The sequence below is a fragment of the Panulirus ornatus genome, chromosome 24, assembly GCF_036320965.1.
Source record: "Panulirus ornatus isolate Po-2019 chromosome 24, ASM3632096v1, whole genome shotgun sequence".
NCBI lineage: Eukaryota > Metazoa > Arthropoda > Malacostraca > Decapoda > Palinuridae > Panulirus > Panulirus ornatus.
The window spans coordinates 8,712,387-8,729,222 of NC_092247.1; the positions used below are offsets into that span (position 1 = coordinate 8,712,387).

Below are 16,836 nucleotides of genomic sequence, written 5' to 3' on the forward strand. Positions count from 1 at the left end.
TGCCTTGTGATCTTTTGTATAATATTCTTCCTAAATATCATATCCATTACTTTTCAACTTTTAATGAAATATCACTTCATTTATTTTGGCAAGTAATTCATCATGATAATCCATGTGCTATAGTGGATAATCATTTCATTTTGTTATATTCATTTCGTACCCCGTCAAGGTGAAGCGAGTAATCTAAACAGGTAAACTAGTTAGCGGCTTCCGGGATCATACCTCTATAACATGATTTCTTTGTCAACTTAAGAGATTTATTAACGAAAGATCTAGGAAACTTTAACCTAGGATATATCTTCTCAAACTTTTCATCAATAAACTCTGGGCTGCATATACGTAATGGCCTAAAGGAACATAGACTGGAATGATAATAATTCAAATCTGTCTTGCTTAGTCTATGCCCCGGCCTGACCATTCTTTGTCGACCGAGCTGTGTATATGCATGTGTGAGAGGACGAACAAGTAAGTCGAGGTCGTAGGGAACGACTGTCAGCGATAGGGTCGTTTCCTGACTCGCTTCAGCTGAGAATTTAAATAGTGACACATGCCAACCCAAGCAGCCAGCTGTTATGTAGTATACGTGAATTAATACATATTCATCAATGTATTTTGCAGAGAATATCACAGTAATCAAACACATATCTGTTCACTTCTCTCGTGTCAATGGAGCTGACATCAAAATGTTATATGGAACAACTTGTTCCATGTATTAACCTTATGTGAATAATACAAGGCTACAGTCAAAACACACAGACCTCCTTAAAAGACTCTTCCCTTCACGGTAAATCCCAGAACATACTGGGTGGTGTTGCAACCTTCCCAGCCAAGGTCAAGACACATCTCAGCCATGGTCGTGAGAAAAGGACAAAAACTTGATATTCCAATTTGTTTTTAGCAAGCCACACATCCGTCCTCCAGGCTACGTCTGCACGGATGAAATACACTTTCATGATTATTCATCAATTATCATATAACTCCCAAGGACGCCTCTTTCATGGGGCTCCTGCAGCTTTAAGTTGGTGCTACATTCAGTAGCAGGGAAAGTATGTAATCTTTTGGAGTGGGAAGTTTTTCGACGAAAGTTTATTCTTTTCCGTCGAACGAGGATGACTTTACACTCGCGGGGTCACTATATGCTGGTGGAGTCCGGTAATGCAGCAGTAATCCAAGGACGATAACATGTGCAAGAATGTAGATGGAAAGGTTAAACTAACCTAACCTCCCAGGGATGAAAACAGAGAACACCCTTCCCTGCTGCTGAGTTAAACGCATCGTGGTGTTGTAGAAGCATTTGGCAAAGAGGTCCTGGGTAACCACAGAATCCGTTCTAACAAAGGGATCCTTGTGTAATCATAAATGAATAAATGAATGAAAATCGTCCACGTAAAACAACATGCTGACTAGAGGTCAGGTTATATGTAACAAGGACAATGCCAGTTTTACTACATATATCTTATATAAGAATTATTCCACTCGTTTTCTGTGAACCTGATTGTATAACACACCGTCTAAGCCAGCTATTGCTGAGTCATGACACATAAGCGAAAATTGTTTTATAAATTTCAATGCCAACATGCTATCCAGAGTTTGTTATCACTGCAGGTGTATTTTGATGCTCTTATTCTATTGTAATACTCTGCTAATTTACTAAATTCATGAAGGGTTAATGAGAGAGGTTCTGTATCACACACTTCTTAAAGCCGGTTTTAACTGGAGTTGCAGGGTACTTACCTGGCTCACATAACTGTGTGTGTGTGTGTGTGTGTGTGTGTGTGTGTGTGTGTGTTGCTATAGTACGGAAGTCGCTCAGCAGAGGCAAGACCTGTTCACTGTAGTGAAGGATTTCAGTAACCTTTTAAGGACTCCGAGGGAACTAAGTTTATTATACATTTGTTGCTATCTAAATCTTGCCTGTGTTTACAGCTTGTGTCTCGGTCGTATGTTTATACTGCGTGTCTCAAACACGTTTTTATTTGATCTTGTGAAGTGTAAGGTGCTGGTCTGGAGGGAGTGTGCCGTCGCTACCTTGTCATCCACTATCCTCGCTTGCTGCTCCGTCTGTACCCCTGCCTGACGAACAAGGTCATACCTTTCATCGTATGAGAAACAGATCTCGTGGAAGCGCTCATTGTTTCTTCTTATCATCTTCCAGGTGATAAAGAGAAGAAAGAAACTGTCTATCGCAGTAATCATGGAAACCCAGCTTTAACACCAGAGATGTTGCTGAGGCTGAAGAACCTAACTCAAGCAGTTGGCAACTACACCAACGGCTTCTCTACACACCCTGCAGCACATTTTTTTTCTTCACCTCCCAAAAAAATAACCGGAGAATACATCACGCATCTCTGCCTCTCCTGGGATGGGTGGCTTAGACGTGGTAGTGTATGTAAGAGGCTACGATGTATCATGTGTGAACTTCATACTTTGGACAGGTATTGGATTCGCATGAAATGGTGAAGGAAAATAACATTATGGATTCACCAGACCTCTACTCATATCACAGTTGCATTGCGACTACATTAACTATGTAACCTTCATGAACTGTAATGAGATCTTATAGTAGGAAGAAATGAGCTGGTTTAGGGATAATTTTAAACCCATCGTTCTGATAACTTTTTATATAACAACGTACCCTTCCAGATCACTTACGTCACCTGTCGGAACCCTTACGATCATGGTCACCTTGCTGGCCGTATGTGGTTGAGCGTAGGCGATCCCTGACCTTGGCTGTGTCCGGAAAAAAAAGTGACTCGGCATGATTGTAGGACAAGCTTTGCGTCGTGCAACGAATGGAAATGATCAGGATGGAATGTAAGGCACGTAAGCAGGTAGATTATCTATCATAGGAAAGAGGGAAGGTTACATAGACAGGCTCTCGAGGATGAATGAAAGAGAAAACGTGAACTGTATTGGAGAAGGTTTAAGTTGAGCATTACCGACGAATTGCTTTATGACTGAGTATATCAGCCAGTGGGAAAATACTGAGTGAGGAGATAAATGGCGTAAAGCCATTACGATGCCCATATACACGCAAACAGTCACTCTTCCCTGAGTAGTCACGTACAGGTGATCTGCCGCCACAGAAAAAGACTTGGAGGCATCTTATTTTTTTTCTTTTCTCAAGGCATTAGATAAGCTAGCAAGTGATGGGTTCCTGATCATATTCTCTCACCTAATAGATAACATTATCCATTGTTAATCATCATATTTCCTAACTTGTACCGTAAGATATATCATCTGTGTTAACTGGAATTGATGTAATCTTTAGCTTTTTATTGCGTGTTGCTCCTCTTTCCACATAGCCCATATTCCACTAGGCAACCCGTGTTTTGTAAGGCTGGACGTCAAGGTATAAGTAAGGCGAGGCAGAGGGTAGTCCTCTCAGCCACGGCTTAGGAACGCCAGTGTGAAGTAACGCAACACCAGTAAACATGTGAGTACCATCTTCGATATCCAGCAGGAGTAGTGATGTTGATGCTCACGCTAGTCCAAGGCCCAGGTCTTGCTTTAGTCTTCCGGTGGTAGGATGTATCAAGGATCAAATAGAGCCACTTGTTTACCAAATGGCGTCCTAGCTACGTCTCTTCGTTTTATAGCAACTGACATATTTCTTTCTTGTATCTCCCCTGATGATGTGATAATTACACGAAAGTGCACTTGGGAACTTATCGCTTTTTTTTTTTTTTGCACAAGACTGGGGTGCTATTTGATCCTATATACTTTCTACAAGTGGAATAGTTTAGGAAATTTCTTTGACTATCTAAAGAAAGTGCTTCTATACCTCACTTGTTGTTCCCTCGTTGGCTGGATATAATAATTCTTTGGTTTCCGTTTACCTTTCGAATGTTGCTTTGCTTTTGCCACCTATATCTCTTCCAGTGTGTGTGTGTGTGTGTGTGTGTGTGTGTGTGTGTGCGTGTATTCCTTTACTTTATTACACTGCCACCACTAGTTACATCCTCCTTCGTCTCCTGCAGGTGGGGCACACGGCTGATAATGATACCTTTGGCGGTGTTGTTGGTGTGGCTGGTCGACCCTTCCAGCAGCCAGCAGGATGTGTTGGCAGCACTTAACGCCGGCACGCCCCAGGGCAGGCAGGAACTGGCTCAGCTCTTGAGGCCCAACAACATTCCCTTCGTCGTTGCCTGCCTTTCCGACCCCTCCACACATGGATGCGATCGCAGGACCCGCGCCGTCAGAAGTGAGTACTTAGCTGTACCATAGTTCATCCCAATTATTTTATATATATATATATATATATATATATATATATATATATATATATATATATATATATATATATATATATATATATATATATATATTCCTATGGGTCCACTGGGAAATGAAACACGATACATTCCCAAGTGTACTTGCGTGTAATAATCACATCATCAGAGGAGATACAAGAAAGAAATATAACATATATCTAAATTTCATATAACTTCCCTTTTATCTTTTTCGTTGCAGTTATCAAACAGTATTACCGACAGGACTCCTTCCTTACTCTCCACAGATATGGTGTACGTCTTGTCGCGGACTAATTTCCAGTGTCGTGTGTGTCCCCCAGCCGTACAGCAAGATATAGACTCCTTCAGGAACGCCATCCAGAGCAACCCGTCTCAGTGTAGGCAACTTCAGCAAAATCTCCAGCTGAGAGATTTGTGTTGATAGTCTAAATCTTACTTAAGGTCCAGCAGCCATTTGGGTTCACTGGAACTAGTTTTTGAACAGATCCGTGAATCTTATGTACCTTTAGTTCTGAGAACTTCAGTATAAGTAATAAGATGATGATACACTAGATCTACACTTCGTGAATCTTAGTAGACTTAAGAATGTTAGGGCATTACCCCCTTCCCCGTCAATACAAATTAAAGATGAAAATATTTTGATTTACCCATTCAGATCTTTACTATTATTTCAGATTCAGTTTGGGTTCTTCTTCCTGCGTTATAGGACGATAAGTATCTTTGCTCTCTAACCTGTCTCCTCTGGCAATGGGAGGGAAGGGGTCAGGCTGGAGCAGAACCAACCCCGGATACGGTGTTTGCCCTTCTAGTAGACCTTACCCTTCATCCATTCCTGTCACCAGTGTGATGTGTCTCTCTAGTATTGTTTCTTCTATTGGACATCCTCTGGGTAATACATCTCCTACTATTTTCTTCTCTTCGTAACCCAACAGTTTAATGGTGTTTAAGTAAACGGCTTCCTGGTTTTCATCTTTAATATCAACTCACGGTGTGTGCTACAGATGTGTATGAATCAACGACTGAAAGGATTAATAGAAGAGGAAATTTATATCACACAGAAGTATTAGTTCAGTAGGGCTTAAGGGGAAACATATGGCTGGTATATGTAACGATAAATCTGCAGTGATATTTGAGAAAAAAAAGACCCATTTTCATAAATCATTGTAATATGCAATTTTGCTGTGACTTATCACGTCAGTACTATCCCTGTGACCAAACCCCCAATACAACAAGAGTCTATCATCTTTGACCTTCTAACCTCGGGCTGTGGGCCTTCTCCGGTGCCCTGGATCCAAGTTTTGTGTCTTAAGGTCTGTAACAGACAGTCACCACTAATATGGATGTTTAGGGTTTGCACCTCTGAACTGCAGCAGCGCCACCTTCCTGAGCCGAGCTGAAGTCCAGGGGACGTTGGCATATGAGGTAGTCTCTCTGATAGAACACCACCTTCAAGATCCAGTTGACGTATGAGTTCATCTTAATCCAGACGTCAACATTGACGTTGGTTGTTTGATTTTTGTTGTATTTTTTGGGTTGAGGAACACTTTTCTTCTTCTTCTTCTTCTTTTTCTTATTCTTATTTTTGTTCTTATTTCCGCCTTTCCCTTTCTTGTGTGATTGTGTTTTCTCAGGCCTCAAACTCTCATCGTCATCAGATACAGACGTCGTGTTCTTCCTTTGTTTATCTCCTGGCGGAGGCTCGGCAGTGTAGGTCGTGCCAGGCTCCTCCTTGTCCCTGTCAGCAGCTCGTCGGGTTTTACGGAAGCTTGATCTAAATGGCGTCTTAGTCCGTTTCCTACATCCTGGAACAGACTGTGGAAAACGATAGCTAATGACATGTTATTCATCGTTGCACATACACCTGACCAACACACTTTCTGGTGATTACAAAAAAATGGGAACAGATAAAGTAGGTGATATCTGCCTAGGTATATAATATAACAGTAGTCGTATCATCTTAAGAAAAAGTAGATCATTTCATTCATTGTTCAGTACAGCAGACGGGGCTGCACCTCAAAAAACAAACAGAAATAAAAACTGAAAAAAGAAATAGTTCTCTTAAATCAAACACTGACGGTCGTAAGTCATTACATAAAAGGATGCATTATGAAAACCAATTAAACGTAATGTATTGTAGACTGATAGTATTTCTTTATCTACCAGATGAACTGAGAAAATTTCCTTAACAACAAAATGTTTTCTGGATAAGTAATTTCACCTCATTTCATTTTCTAGTTACTGCCTCACAACTCTTGTCAGTCATATAGCTTTGGCATTACGAAGCAGTATATCATCTCAATAGAATATGTAAGTTTTACAGGTAAATAAGACGAGAGAGAAGGGATATGTATTTGATCACAATGTGTAGAACAATACAGGAAGAGAGAATAAAGAAAGATGGGTACTGGATGTGAAGGAACTCACCAGAACAGCGTAAGTAGTGAGGTAGGAGTCATAACCTGCCTCCCTGGTCCTGTATACCATGAGAGGACCTCCCTCATCTCTCTGTCCAGGAAAGGATGACAAGAGATCAATATGATGATATATGAACAAATGAGGATCACTAGCAACATAATCTACCACAATTGCCTTCCATACTGATAAAGAGAATTTGATTTTATTGTTCAGAGAAAGAGTATAATAAATACGAAAAATCTGGGACGTTCTAAGTGCCATTTTGCAGAAGGAACTCACATAACACATGCCCCTGTTGTGGCCGCTCACAGTACACATCATGGTCTCGTCCACCACCTGACCACCAAGTCTCTCCTGACACTGTGGTGCTGGCAGTTCTCTTATGTTCGTCAACGTGAAAGGATGGTTGGTATTCTCTGAGGAAGAAGATGGATATTGAGGCCAATATTTGTCTGTTGAACAGTGCCAAGCTAAATTAGTAAGTGTGATGCAGATGACGTGATGGAACTGGCCAAAGCTGACTTGTTGATTATGAATTTCAGATTTTTTTTTATTCTACATACAATGAAACATTAGATAGCTATCAAGATAATGACAGTTTTTACAACCGTTATTCTACTCATAACTTTTAACTTGTTGACCACAACCTTCAGAGTAACAAGTTCACCATAACCTACAGAAGTGTTTCAGTTAATCTTCATCTTCAGTTCCTCGTGATACATTCTTTTCTTATTAACTTCATGTGAAGACACTTCGGTATTCTCTAAAACATGATGAACTAAAGTTAGATGACTGGTGGGTACAGTTTCATGTGATGAAAATGATAATGATTTAACTATTAAAGCACAATACTAACTGTCCTTCAAAGTATTCTTGAAGCCATAACCGATGGAAGAGCCGCTTATCCCCACCAGGTTGAAGGTGTCGAAGAATGGTAAACATATTGGTGATATTTTAGGACCAATGTCTACTGGGTTCGTTAGTTCCAGCAGGACGGGGCATTGGACGGGGAATCTCTTCTGGCCATCTGTAGTGAAGTACTTACAATGAGTTAAATGTATGAATATGATCTAAAAGTGAATGATAATGTTATAAGTGGCTATGGTGTGTGTTTAACTAGGCACTTAGCACTTAACGGGGCGAGCTGGGAAAGTTGTATCAAAGTGGACAGCAAATTTTTATGATTCATGTAACTTATAAGTATAACAGTTGCAGTTTTATATCCATGAGTGTCTGTCGTAGTAGCTACCGTCCAGTCGACAGCAGCAGTGTATATGACAGTCAGCAAGATTTACCCACCTATTTCCTTCTTATTCATTTTTTCAAAACATTCCTCGGGGATCCACATTGCTAAAGGCTGTATGAGGTCGGCCTTGGCTAAGTTGTCATTCCTTAAATTAATTTGTCCAATAGCCAGTTGTACATGCCTTATCGTGGGCTTTTCGAACGTGGATTTCTTCTTCTTCTTCTTCTTCTTCTTTTTCTTCTTTTTCTGCTTATTTTTCTCCACTCTGTTACTGCCGCTTATTTGTTTACCTTTCGTATGATCAACGAGCTCTGCTGACTGTGTGGAAATGCCTGGTGCACTGTGGTCCCTCATTTCTTTGACCGTCTGCTTGGCATTCATCTGGTTCGTGTCTTTTTTCTGTACTTTTCTCTTTCTCTTTCTTCTCCTTGTTTTCTTGCCCTTATTTCTTGCTTTATCGTCATCATTATTCCTCCGTTTGCCTGTTTTCCCGGACTTTCTACCTCGTTTATCAGAATTCTTACCAACGTCTTTTGCCAAAGTTTTTACCATGCTTCCAACATTTTCTTTGCTGTTGTCATTTCTCTTTAGTTTCTCGTTTGTTTTCTTTCTCTCTACCATGCCCCCACTCCTGTTTCTGTGCTCAGCAAGGCCCTTCTTCAAAAGTTCATCTTTCCTATTGCTTGATTTATTCAATTTATCTTCCACTGTTCTCAGCTTCTTAATCTTTCGTACTCGTGTTCCGCTGCCTTGCTTTCTCCTCTCAGAATCACGCCTCAGTCTTCTGGTGTTAATGGGTCCGCCTTCATCATCGGTATTGAGAACCCCTTCCCTTCCATCAGCGATCCCATTCCCTCCATCACCGTTAAGGGGCTCTTCCCTTCCATCAGCGGGATCTTCCCTTCCATTAGTGATAGAGGGTTCATCCCCTCCATCAATGCTCAGCGATAATTCCCTTCCATCAGCGTTAAGGTGAGAATGAGATGTTTTTTGGGATTCTCTAAATCTTTCATTCCAGATTTCCCTGTGAGTAAAGACAGCTGTTATCAATTACACAATCATGAATGAAGAAACAAGAAATTAAATCCAACATAAAGGCTTTTGACCAGGAAAAATAATGCAGGACGAGAATATGCGTAAATCACAGACGAAAAAAATATTAAACCTTTGGAAACATAATAAAGAAAACGTTGTCTTACCAACAGTGAGTGTAGTGACAACAGCTGAATACTCACAAACAGTATGTACAGCAGGAGGTACACGTCAGTACGAACCGGTCATTCACCAGGACACCATTACACATGCGAGCGATTTCGATTTTAGGCTTCTTCTTCTTCTTCTTTTTCTTTTTCTTCTTTTTATCATCATCTTTATTCTTATTCTTATGTTTATTCTCTGCTTCTCTGGGTACCTGACGTTTACTTCTTTGTGTTTCCTGAGTTTCCTTTCTTGGCAAAACTTTAAGTGGCATTTGGATAACAGCGACCTGGAGGAATGGTTTATGATCTTACTTTATTATAAAAGATGTATATAAGTTGGTTATTATAAGCAAGACATTATGACATGATCCTCAGACAACTCATAGCACTTTTATATATATATGTATATATATATATATATATATATATATATATATATATATATATATATATATATATATATATATATATATATATATATATATATATATATGTGTGAATCTGGATGTTCTAAAAGCAGGTGTACGTTAGTGAGTCAGACCAAATTCGAAGCATCGTTCAAGTCACATGATAATGGAACGAGTCCTTGCGGTGGTATAAGCAATAGTTATCATATCGAGTGATGAACATACATCCCATGTGAAGGTCAATGACAGAATTACAATCCTTGACAGAACGTAACTATGATAATATGGTGGACACAGTACAACTTACCATGAAGGGTTGCTGCTCCTGCTGTTTGCTGATCGTCCCGCCCTCTACCCTTGAGATTTTCGAGACAGAATCTCTCTTTGATGGCCTCGTTTTTCTCTCCTTCAGCAGAGCCATCGTAGCGTCTCGCTGCTCCTTGACTTTCTTGTTCGACCTCTGATGCTTCTCACGTCTTCGCTTGGCAGTTGTCCTTGTTGGATGACTTTCCTGAGCTGAAGCATTTTGGTCGTACGTCTTTCCTTCCTCACGCTGAACTTTACTTCCAGTAATTCCACTGTTCATCTCTTCATCTGTATCTGAAATCTTCATTGTTTCTTTTGTTTCCACGTCTGGTTTCTCTCCGTTGCGAGTCTTCCTTTGTTTGTATCTATTCTTCATTTGTTTTTCCCTATGGTTCTTTCCTACTTGTGTTTCCTGTTTTTTCATGACTGATTGTTTCTCACCTTCTTTTTTCACCTTTCTCCTATTTTGATTTCTTATTCTCTTAACCTTTTCCTGCCTATTGAGTTTCTTCCTGTTATCATTTTTGTTATTAATTCCTTTTCCTCTAACTGTCTCCTTTGCCTCATCTTCATTGCTTATTTTCTTTATCAGTCTTGAATTCCTCTTCCTCTTCAGATTTGTTTTGTTTAACATCTTCTTTTTCTTCTCCAACTTCACATCATTTTTGAAGATCTTCAGCTGCTCCTCTTGCCTGATGATAGACTCAGGGATGGACGAGCCACATCCTGGGTGAGGGAGTGAGAGCGGATGAGAGTGGCGAGGGACGCACTTGATGAGTGAGGAGAAGAGTTTATTGTGGGAAGGGAGTGAGTACTGTGGAAGCCTGGGTATGTGGAGAGAAATGATGAGTGGGAATCATACGAGTGAGCAGACGTATGGGAAGAACCAAAGAGAATAGGGAGGTACAATGCTCGTTGATGACGAACTATGTCGAAGAGAATTGATAGATATGTACAAAGACGATAGTAGATATTTACAAAGACAACAGCAGTAATATTTCCTCTTTGGCAACTTATAAAGAGATGGGACACAGTGAGAGAGGAACTGATGTCCTCGGTTTACTACTCTCACATCTGCATTCCTGATTGAGTCTTTGTTTTACTCCTCCCATACACATATTCCTAGATTCGTATTTGCTATGCCCCTCTCATACATGTATTCTATATATTTCCATTGCTATATCCCTCTCATCCATGTATTCCGCACTTCATCATTGCTATATCCCTTCCATACATGTTTTCCTCATTTCATATACCTGTACACCAACTTTCGTTTATTCCTCTCTTTGTCACCTCATATGAAAGTACTCCTCACCATTTCCTCATCGTACTCTCTCACACACGTTTATTCATAATTTTCTCTGCCTTCTTCAGAAATTTCAAGTACCTGGTCCTTTTTCCCTACCACTGTCAACACACATACTTCTTATTGCGTCTCTTCCACAACCTTCTTACACACTCGATCCTCAATTGCTCCTTCTGTTCCTCCTCATGTACGACCTTTGATAATATTCTCTTATTTCTGAATTCTGATGATCAAAATTTTTCTATCTACTTCTTAGCCACCAAAATCATTTTGGGGGATGATAATTATATGATAAAGAACAAAGGAAATAAGCATCTTACGGCAGTGGGCTTCGATCTCCATGTCCCCGTAAACACCTGAAAGAAACGAAAGTCATTTTGTTATGAAAGATAAGTGAAACACACACGTGTTTTGCATTTGTGTGTGTGTTTGTGTTAGTATGGCTATGTGTCTATATATGCATATATTACCTATTTCTAATGGGCCCCATTTCTTGAACCTTCTCTACTATCACATAAGTTTCTAAACTTCTGTTTGTTGTCTGATTTCTCAATTTTATCTTTCACTTTCTTCCGTTCGTCCACAACTCTCATACTGTAGCAATACTTCATAACATCTTTTCTAAAAAGACCAAAAAATAAAGAAGGAAGAAGTAAACAACACCAAGACTTGCACACCTCTGGTCATCTATATAAACTGGCCTGCCTGGTGATCCAGACCATAATTACTCTCAACAAACGAGCCACACTGAGGCTACTCACCGTAGACTTCGTCCAGAGCTGTGTAGGATAAGGCGAAGCCTCGGCCAACCGTGGGTTCGTTGTTACTGGAGAAGAAAACGAGGATCTGGTTCTCAGCCGTGATGCTTGTCGTGGGTGGGCGGTCGGAGCAGTACCTGAGGAGAAGGTATGAGGAGGAGGAAGCACGTGCACCACGTGCCCATAAGACGGGATATATTACCACGTGAACACTGGTTTTCTTTACCATCTCAGAAACAACTCATGAGAGGCTAGTAATAGCAGACACATCATAGTGTTATACCACTGGGTTAATCATTTATGGTAAGCTTAAATTATATCTTGTATAAAATTCTAACTAGTCATGGACATAAGAGAGGCTGGGGTTGCACTGATGAACCAACTATGGATGCTGCTAACGTTTGAGTGTGGCTGCTGCTGATGGCGTTGCATGTTGTAACCCTTATGTTATCCTGCCCCTGGCACTGACCATTGTCACTCTCTCGTACAGGACTACCAAACTCCAACCCAAAGTCAATAAAATCTAGCTTGACTGAGCAAGTGCGATCGAAGGTCCTTGGAATACACTGTAAAGTAGAGAGAGTAGATGGTTTATATCCAAAATGTCTTAAGGTTGTTAAAAACTCTTGTTGATCCTCTCTGAAAAGATGAACAGAGATCTGGTTAGAAATATTTCACGGAATATATAATCTTGTAAGAAAGATATATACGGTGGACGTACCCAGGAAAGTGAAGAAATAGAGAGCCTTGGCTAAGCTTACCCGGAAGACGTAAGGACACTCCATATGTGACTCATAATTCCTTGGGTAGTTGAGGGAAGTAGCGACATGATGTCTGAGACTCTGTCCACTCTCGTGTTGGACGTAGAACACACCACCACAACAGTGTTGGTTCCTCCTCTGCTCCACCCTGGAAAGGAAGCTCTCATCTCAGAGCGCTTATCTTCCAGGATAAGTAGACTCACAGCAGTCTTATGGAAGCTAAAGACCACCAGAGTAAGCTTCTCCACACTGCATACTGTATTATCTGTCTTCCATGGCAACGCTGGAATCACTATTACCTTTGGTTGATAAGGCATCAACTTTACAGCAGAACTTATGCTATTATTCGCTGGCATTATGAGGCATATCAAAGAATCTTCGGATCTCTCCTACCAAGTGAATCTTGTTAGAGGCATGTAAGTGGGTGGCATTATGAATCGTAATGTGAAATACTCTGAGAAGAACACCAGCTACTCTAGGTCTGCCATGGTACAACTTCCATGGAAGAACATGTTCTCTCGGTAACCATTCATTAGTTAATTGCTCTTCTCCAATAGTTAATCTCCTATGGTTTGTCAAAGAACTGGTTGACTATATCTGATGGCCAAAATATTGTTTCACTGTATAAGATGGAACACTTTAGCTCTGCCTTGCTACTCACCTGATGGTTGGGACCACATTGTGGTCACCGTTCCAGACAAATCTCATTTCCACTTCGTCCCCGAAGGTGACGAACGTTAGGTTCGTCTCCAAACTGCAGATCCTGTGGATGGTAAAGTGTAAGTGAGATAAAGCCTGATATTTACTCTTACACGGCAAACAGTCAATAATTAGAGTCAGCTGATACACAGCAAAGAAACTAGAGTTCAGGATCGTTCAACAAAGAAAGCTACAGCCAGGAACTAATTGGTAAAAACGTTGTTATAATAGAGCCATTAGTCATACAGTAAACAAACTAAGATCATCATCTGGAAGGAAATCAACCAAAATCATAAGTTACTACATAATTCTAAGCACAATCTTCAGTTAATTAATAAACAAGAACTACAACCACTAGTTACACATGAAACAAACTATAGACAATAAATATTCCAACATTACGTTACATACATTACACACATTTACTGGACGCAATCTAGAATCAGCAGTCCCTGGACACAGCCAAGAACCAGCAGTCGCTGGACGCTCTCTAGAACTAGTAATGCTGGACACACAAAAGATAGGTGTTGCATGAGCGATAGTTTGACAACGGTACATTATAATGTAGCAAGAGACGACATCCCTCATACCTGGTGGTGACGTTGTATATGTCCCGGAACTCGACATAGGGAGGAGGAGATCTATCCTGGTTGTTAGGGTCACAACCAGGGTAGGGCTGACCGGAGGACGCATCTGTAAACCTCACCTCCATAATGGTTATGCTGGAACAAGACACCACAGTTACCAGAAGGGTTACAACAGAGGTTAGAAAGATACTTTATGATGATGACGATACGAATGTATACTTGTTGTGGTCTTGTTTGTAAACATATAGCTCTAACATACATTGTGGTGATGGTATCAATGTTTACATAATTGCGATTCTCACATACTGTACTTGATTTGATTTTTCTCACATTATGTTGTACCAATACAATAGCAGTAGCATTACTTACGTCATCGTCTGTATACATGTAACTCTGCCAGCTGGGATGTCCCTAGCATCCCGACCCTTTAAGACTGAAAGAAAGTTATTGGCTGGGGTCACCTTTTGAGGCGAACACGCATTTCCGTTGGCACTTTGGATGCAGAAGTTGGTGCTAATATCCCCGCTGGAGACCGCCTGTGGGATAAGATATTGTCCTCTTCACCAATTGTTCCGTCTATATTCATATCATACCCACCATTCGTTCTGGCTTAAAGATTGTCCTTAACATAACATAAATTCTAAGTTTTCCTGGGACTGTCCTATAGTGTAAGAGGAACCAATAGCTGAGATATATGGAAAGTCATTTCAAATGACACATGAGAACGCTGACAGCTACACAGACATATGAGAGCATTGTCAGTCATACAGACACATAGTAGACTGACAGCTACACAGACAACAGTGCAATGGAACGTGTAATAACCTGAAAATATAAAAACGTACAGAACTTGCCTCATATGTACGTGAAATAAAGAATTACAGGATAGAAATGATGGTAACAGAAAACAATACAATGCAGACCCTGGGAGGGAGTTTGGAGAGTCATCAGTTCTGGACTAGTTCCGTCAACTTGTTACCCTGAGTGTAATAATTAGTAAGACATTACCTCAAATGCATCGGTTTATAAGGGAAGATAATGGGATGACAAAGCTAACATATTACAGAATATATTTCCTACTCTTCCATATACATGATATATTTCCTTCGTTACGGTATGTTTGCAGTGGTTACAGTGCATTACTAACACTTACTGATAAGTTCTTTATTATGGTATAGTTCTTATAGCCTTATCATGCTCCATGCCATGTTAGCATATTCTTAAATGTTGTATTATATTCTTGTGTTCTATGCTGCACCAGTATGTTCTTAGTGGCTGTAGCATATTCCTCACAGTTATGATGCATATCATATAAGTATATTTAATGGTTTAAATGGCAATCAACTGTAGTTGGACGAAGAACATTAAGAACGTTTTGTGTTAATGTGTTATCTTACAATACTGAACATTTTATGGAACGTTACTCTAAGGAAGGAGTCATGAGAGTGTAAGGTACAAAGTGGATGAGTGTCGTACTACTGACCTGGAAGACAGAGTCATGAGAGTGTAAGGTACAAAGTGGATGAGTGTCGTACTACTGACCTGGAAGACAAATGTGAGGATTTGGACGAGGTTGGCTTTCATATGGTGAATATCTTCCTTGTCAATCTGGAGGGTTATGATGGTTTTCCGGGGAGCAACAATAAAGAAGGAAGTTGCCTGCGACTCTGGGATGATAGACACCGTCGTTGGCTTAGTGCCTGAAACTGAAGTATGATATGAATGAAGTCTTTCTGTAGTTACCAGACCTTCACTGTAGTCAGCTGATAATTATGGACCACCTAGCGTTGAAATGACACTTTCTCTGACATAATCATAAAATTATTTTGAATTCTTGTGACATTTGAGCAATGTATGCATCATAATGCCATTCGCCTTGATATATATATAAACATTTTCTTCAGTCAGTTTACGTAAATTAGTCTGTCATATTGGCTGTTTTCCTCCTGTGTTGGTTGATGTGGTAGGTGGTGATGATGTATTGGTTGATGTAGTTGTTGGTGAGGATGGATTGGTTGATGTAGTTGTTGGTGATGATGTATTGGTTGATGTAGTTGTTGGTGAGGATGTATTGGTTGATGTAGTTGTTGGTGATGATGTATTGGTTGATGTAGTTGTTGGTGATGATGATTCACCTTTTGATGTAGTTGTTGCAGCTGATGTACTGGTTGATGCTGTAGGTGGTGCACCAGTTGATGATGTAGAAGGCCTCATACTTTTTGCTGCTCAATGTAGGAAATAAGAATGACCCATTAGAGTGTATTCATCATCCTGCTCAAGGTACAGAGAAGACCTATAGTTAGGAAGGAATACCTACAGGGAAGTGTGCATCATATTCTTGTGCGTCACACTGCCTGACATTCCTATTTGGCAATGGAAACACCGGCCAAAATTTCCATTGTCTAACGTAATGTGAGAGAGTATGACGTCACTGCAGCAAGCCATTGTTCAATATGGTCCTGCCACCAGGCGTACTGTAGCCTACGTAATACAAGTAAACAGAGACAAGACTGTTATTCTAGAAGAATACAAAGGGTGAGGACACGAGCCACAGGAAGCCATCACTTACCTCAAAATCTCGATCTGTGCAAGAATAAGCTACACCAAACCTGTTGCCCTGCGCTAAATACTGGCGCGACACAGAGACCATATGGTTCGACGGATCTGGATCTCGCTTTCACGAGGCGAAGGTCACGTCCCCATGTCTCGTTGCAGTAGTCAAATGAGGCAATGTTCATTTCCCTAAGTTTCTCAAAGCCAGCAGCGCCCTGCAAAATTATGGAGCATTGAAATGTATGAGGTTAAACGATCACACATACACACACACACACACACACACACACACACACACACACACACACACACACACACACACACACACGCACACATGTCAGGCAAA

At 40.5% G+C, this 16,836-nt stretch overlaps 1 protein-coding gene and 1 long non-coding RNA gene across 2 annotated transcripts; one reads left to right on the forward strand and one right to left on the reverse strand.

Annotated features, from left to right (window-relative positions):
* Positions 1 to 3,346: 3,346 nt before the first annotated feature.
* On the forward strand, positions 3,347 to 4,887 carry LOC139757092 (uncharacterized). Its single transcript, XR_011714498.1, has 3 exons — positions 3,347 to 3,436; positions 3,981 to 4,204; positions 4,520 to 4,887. It is a non-coding gene; the product is annotated as an uncharacterized lncRNA (long non-coding RNA).
* Positions 4,888 to 6,485: 1,598 nt separating this feature from the next.
* LOC139757091 (uncharacterized) lies at positions 6,486 to 12,782 on the reverse strand. Its single transcript, XM_071677159.1, has 9 exons — positions 12,652 to 12,782; positions 12,290 to 12,456; positions 11,894 to 12,027; positions 11,453 to 11,488; positions 9,828 to 10,552; positions 9,150 to 9,400; positions 7,968 to 8,938; positions 7,525 to 7,695; positions 6,486 to 7,084 (listed from the first exon to the last, which is right to left on the reverse strand). Exons 1-9 carry the CDS (start codon positions 12,673 to 12,675, stop codon positions 6,609 to 6,611), a joined length of 2,955 nt encoding a protein of 984 aa, XP_071533260.1. The 5' UTR covers positions 12,676 to 12,782; the 3' UTR covers positions 6,486 to 6,608.
* Positions 12,783 to 16,836: the final 4,054 nt, after the last annotated feature.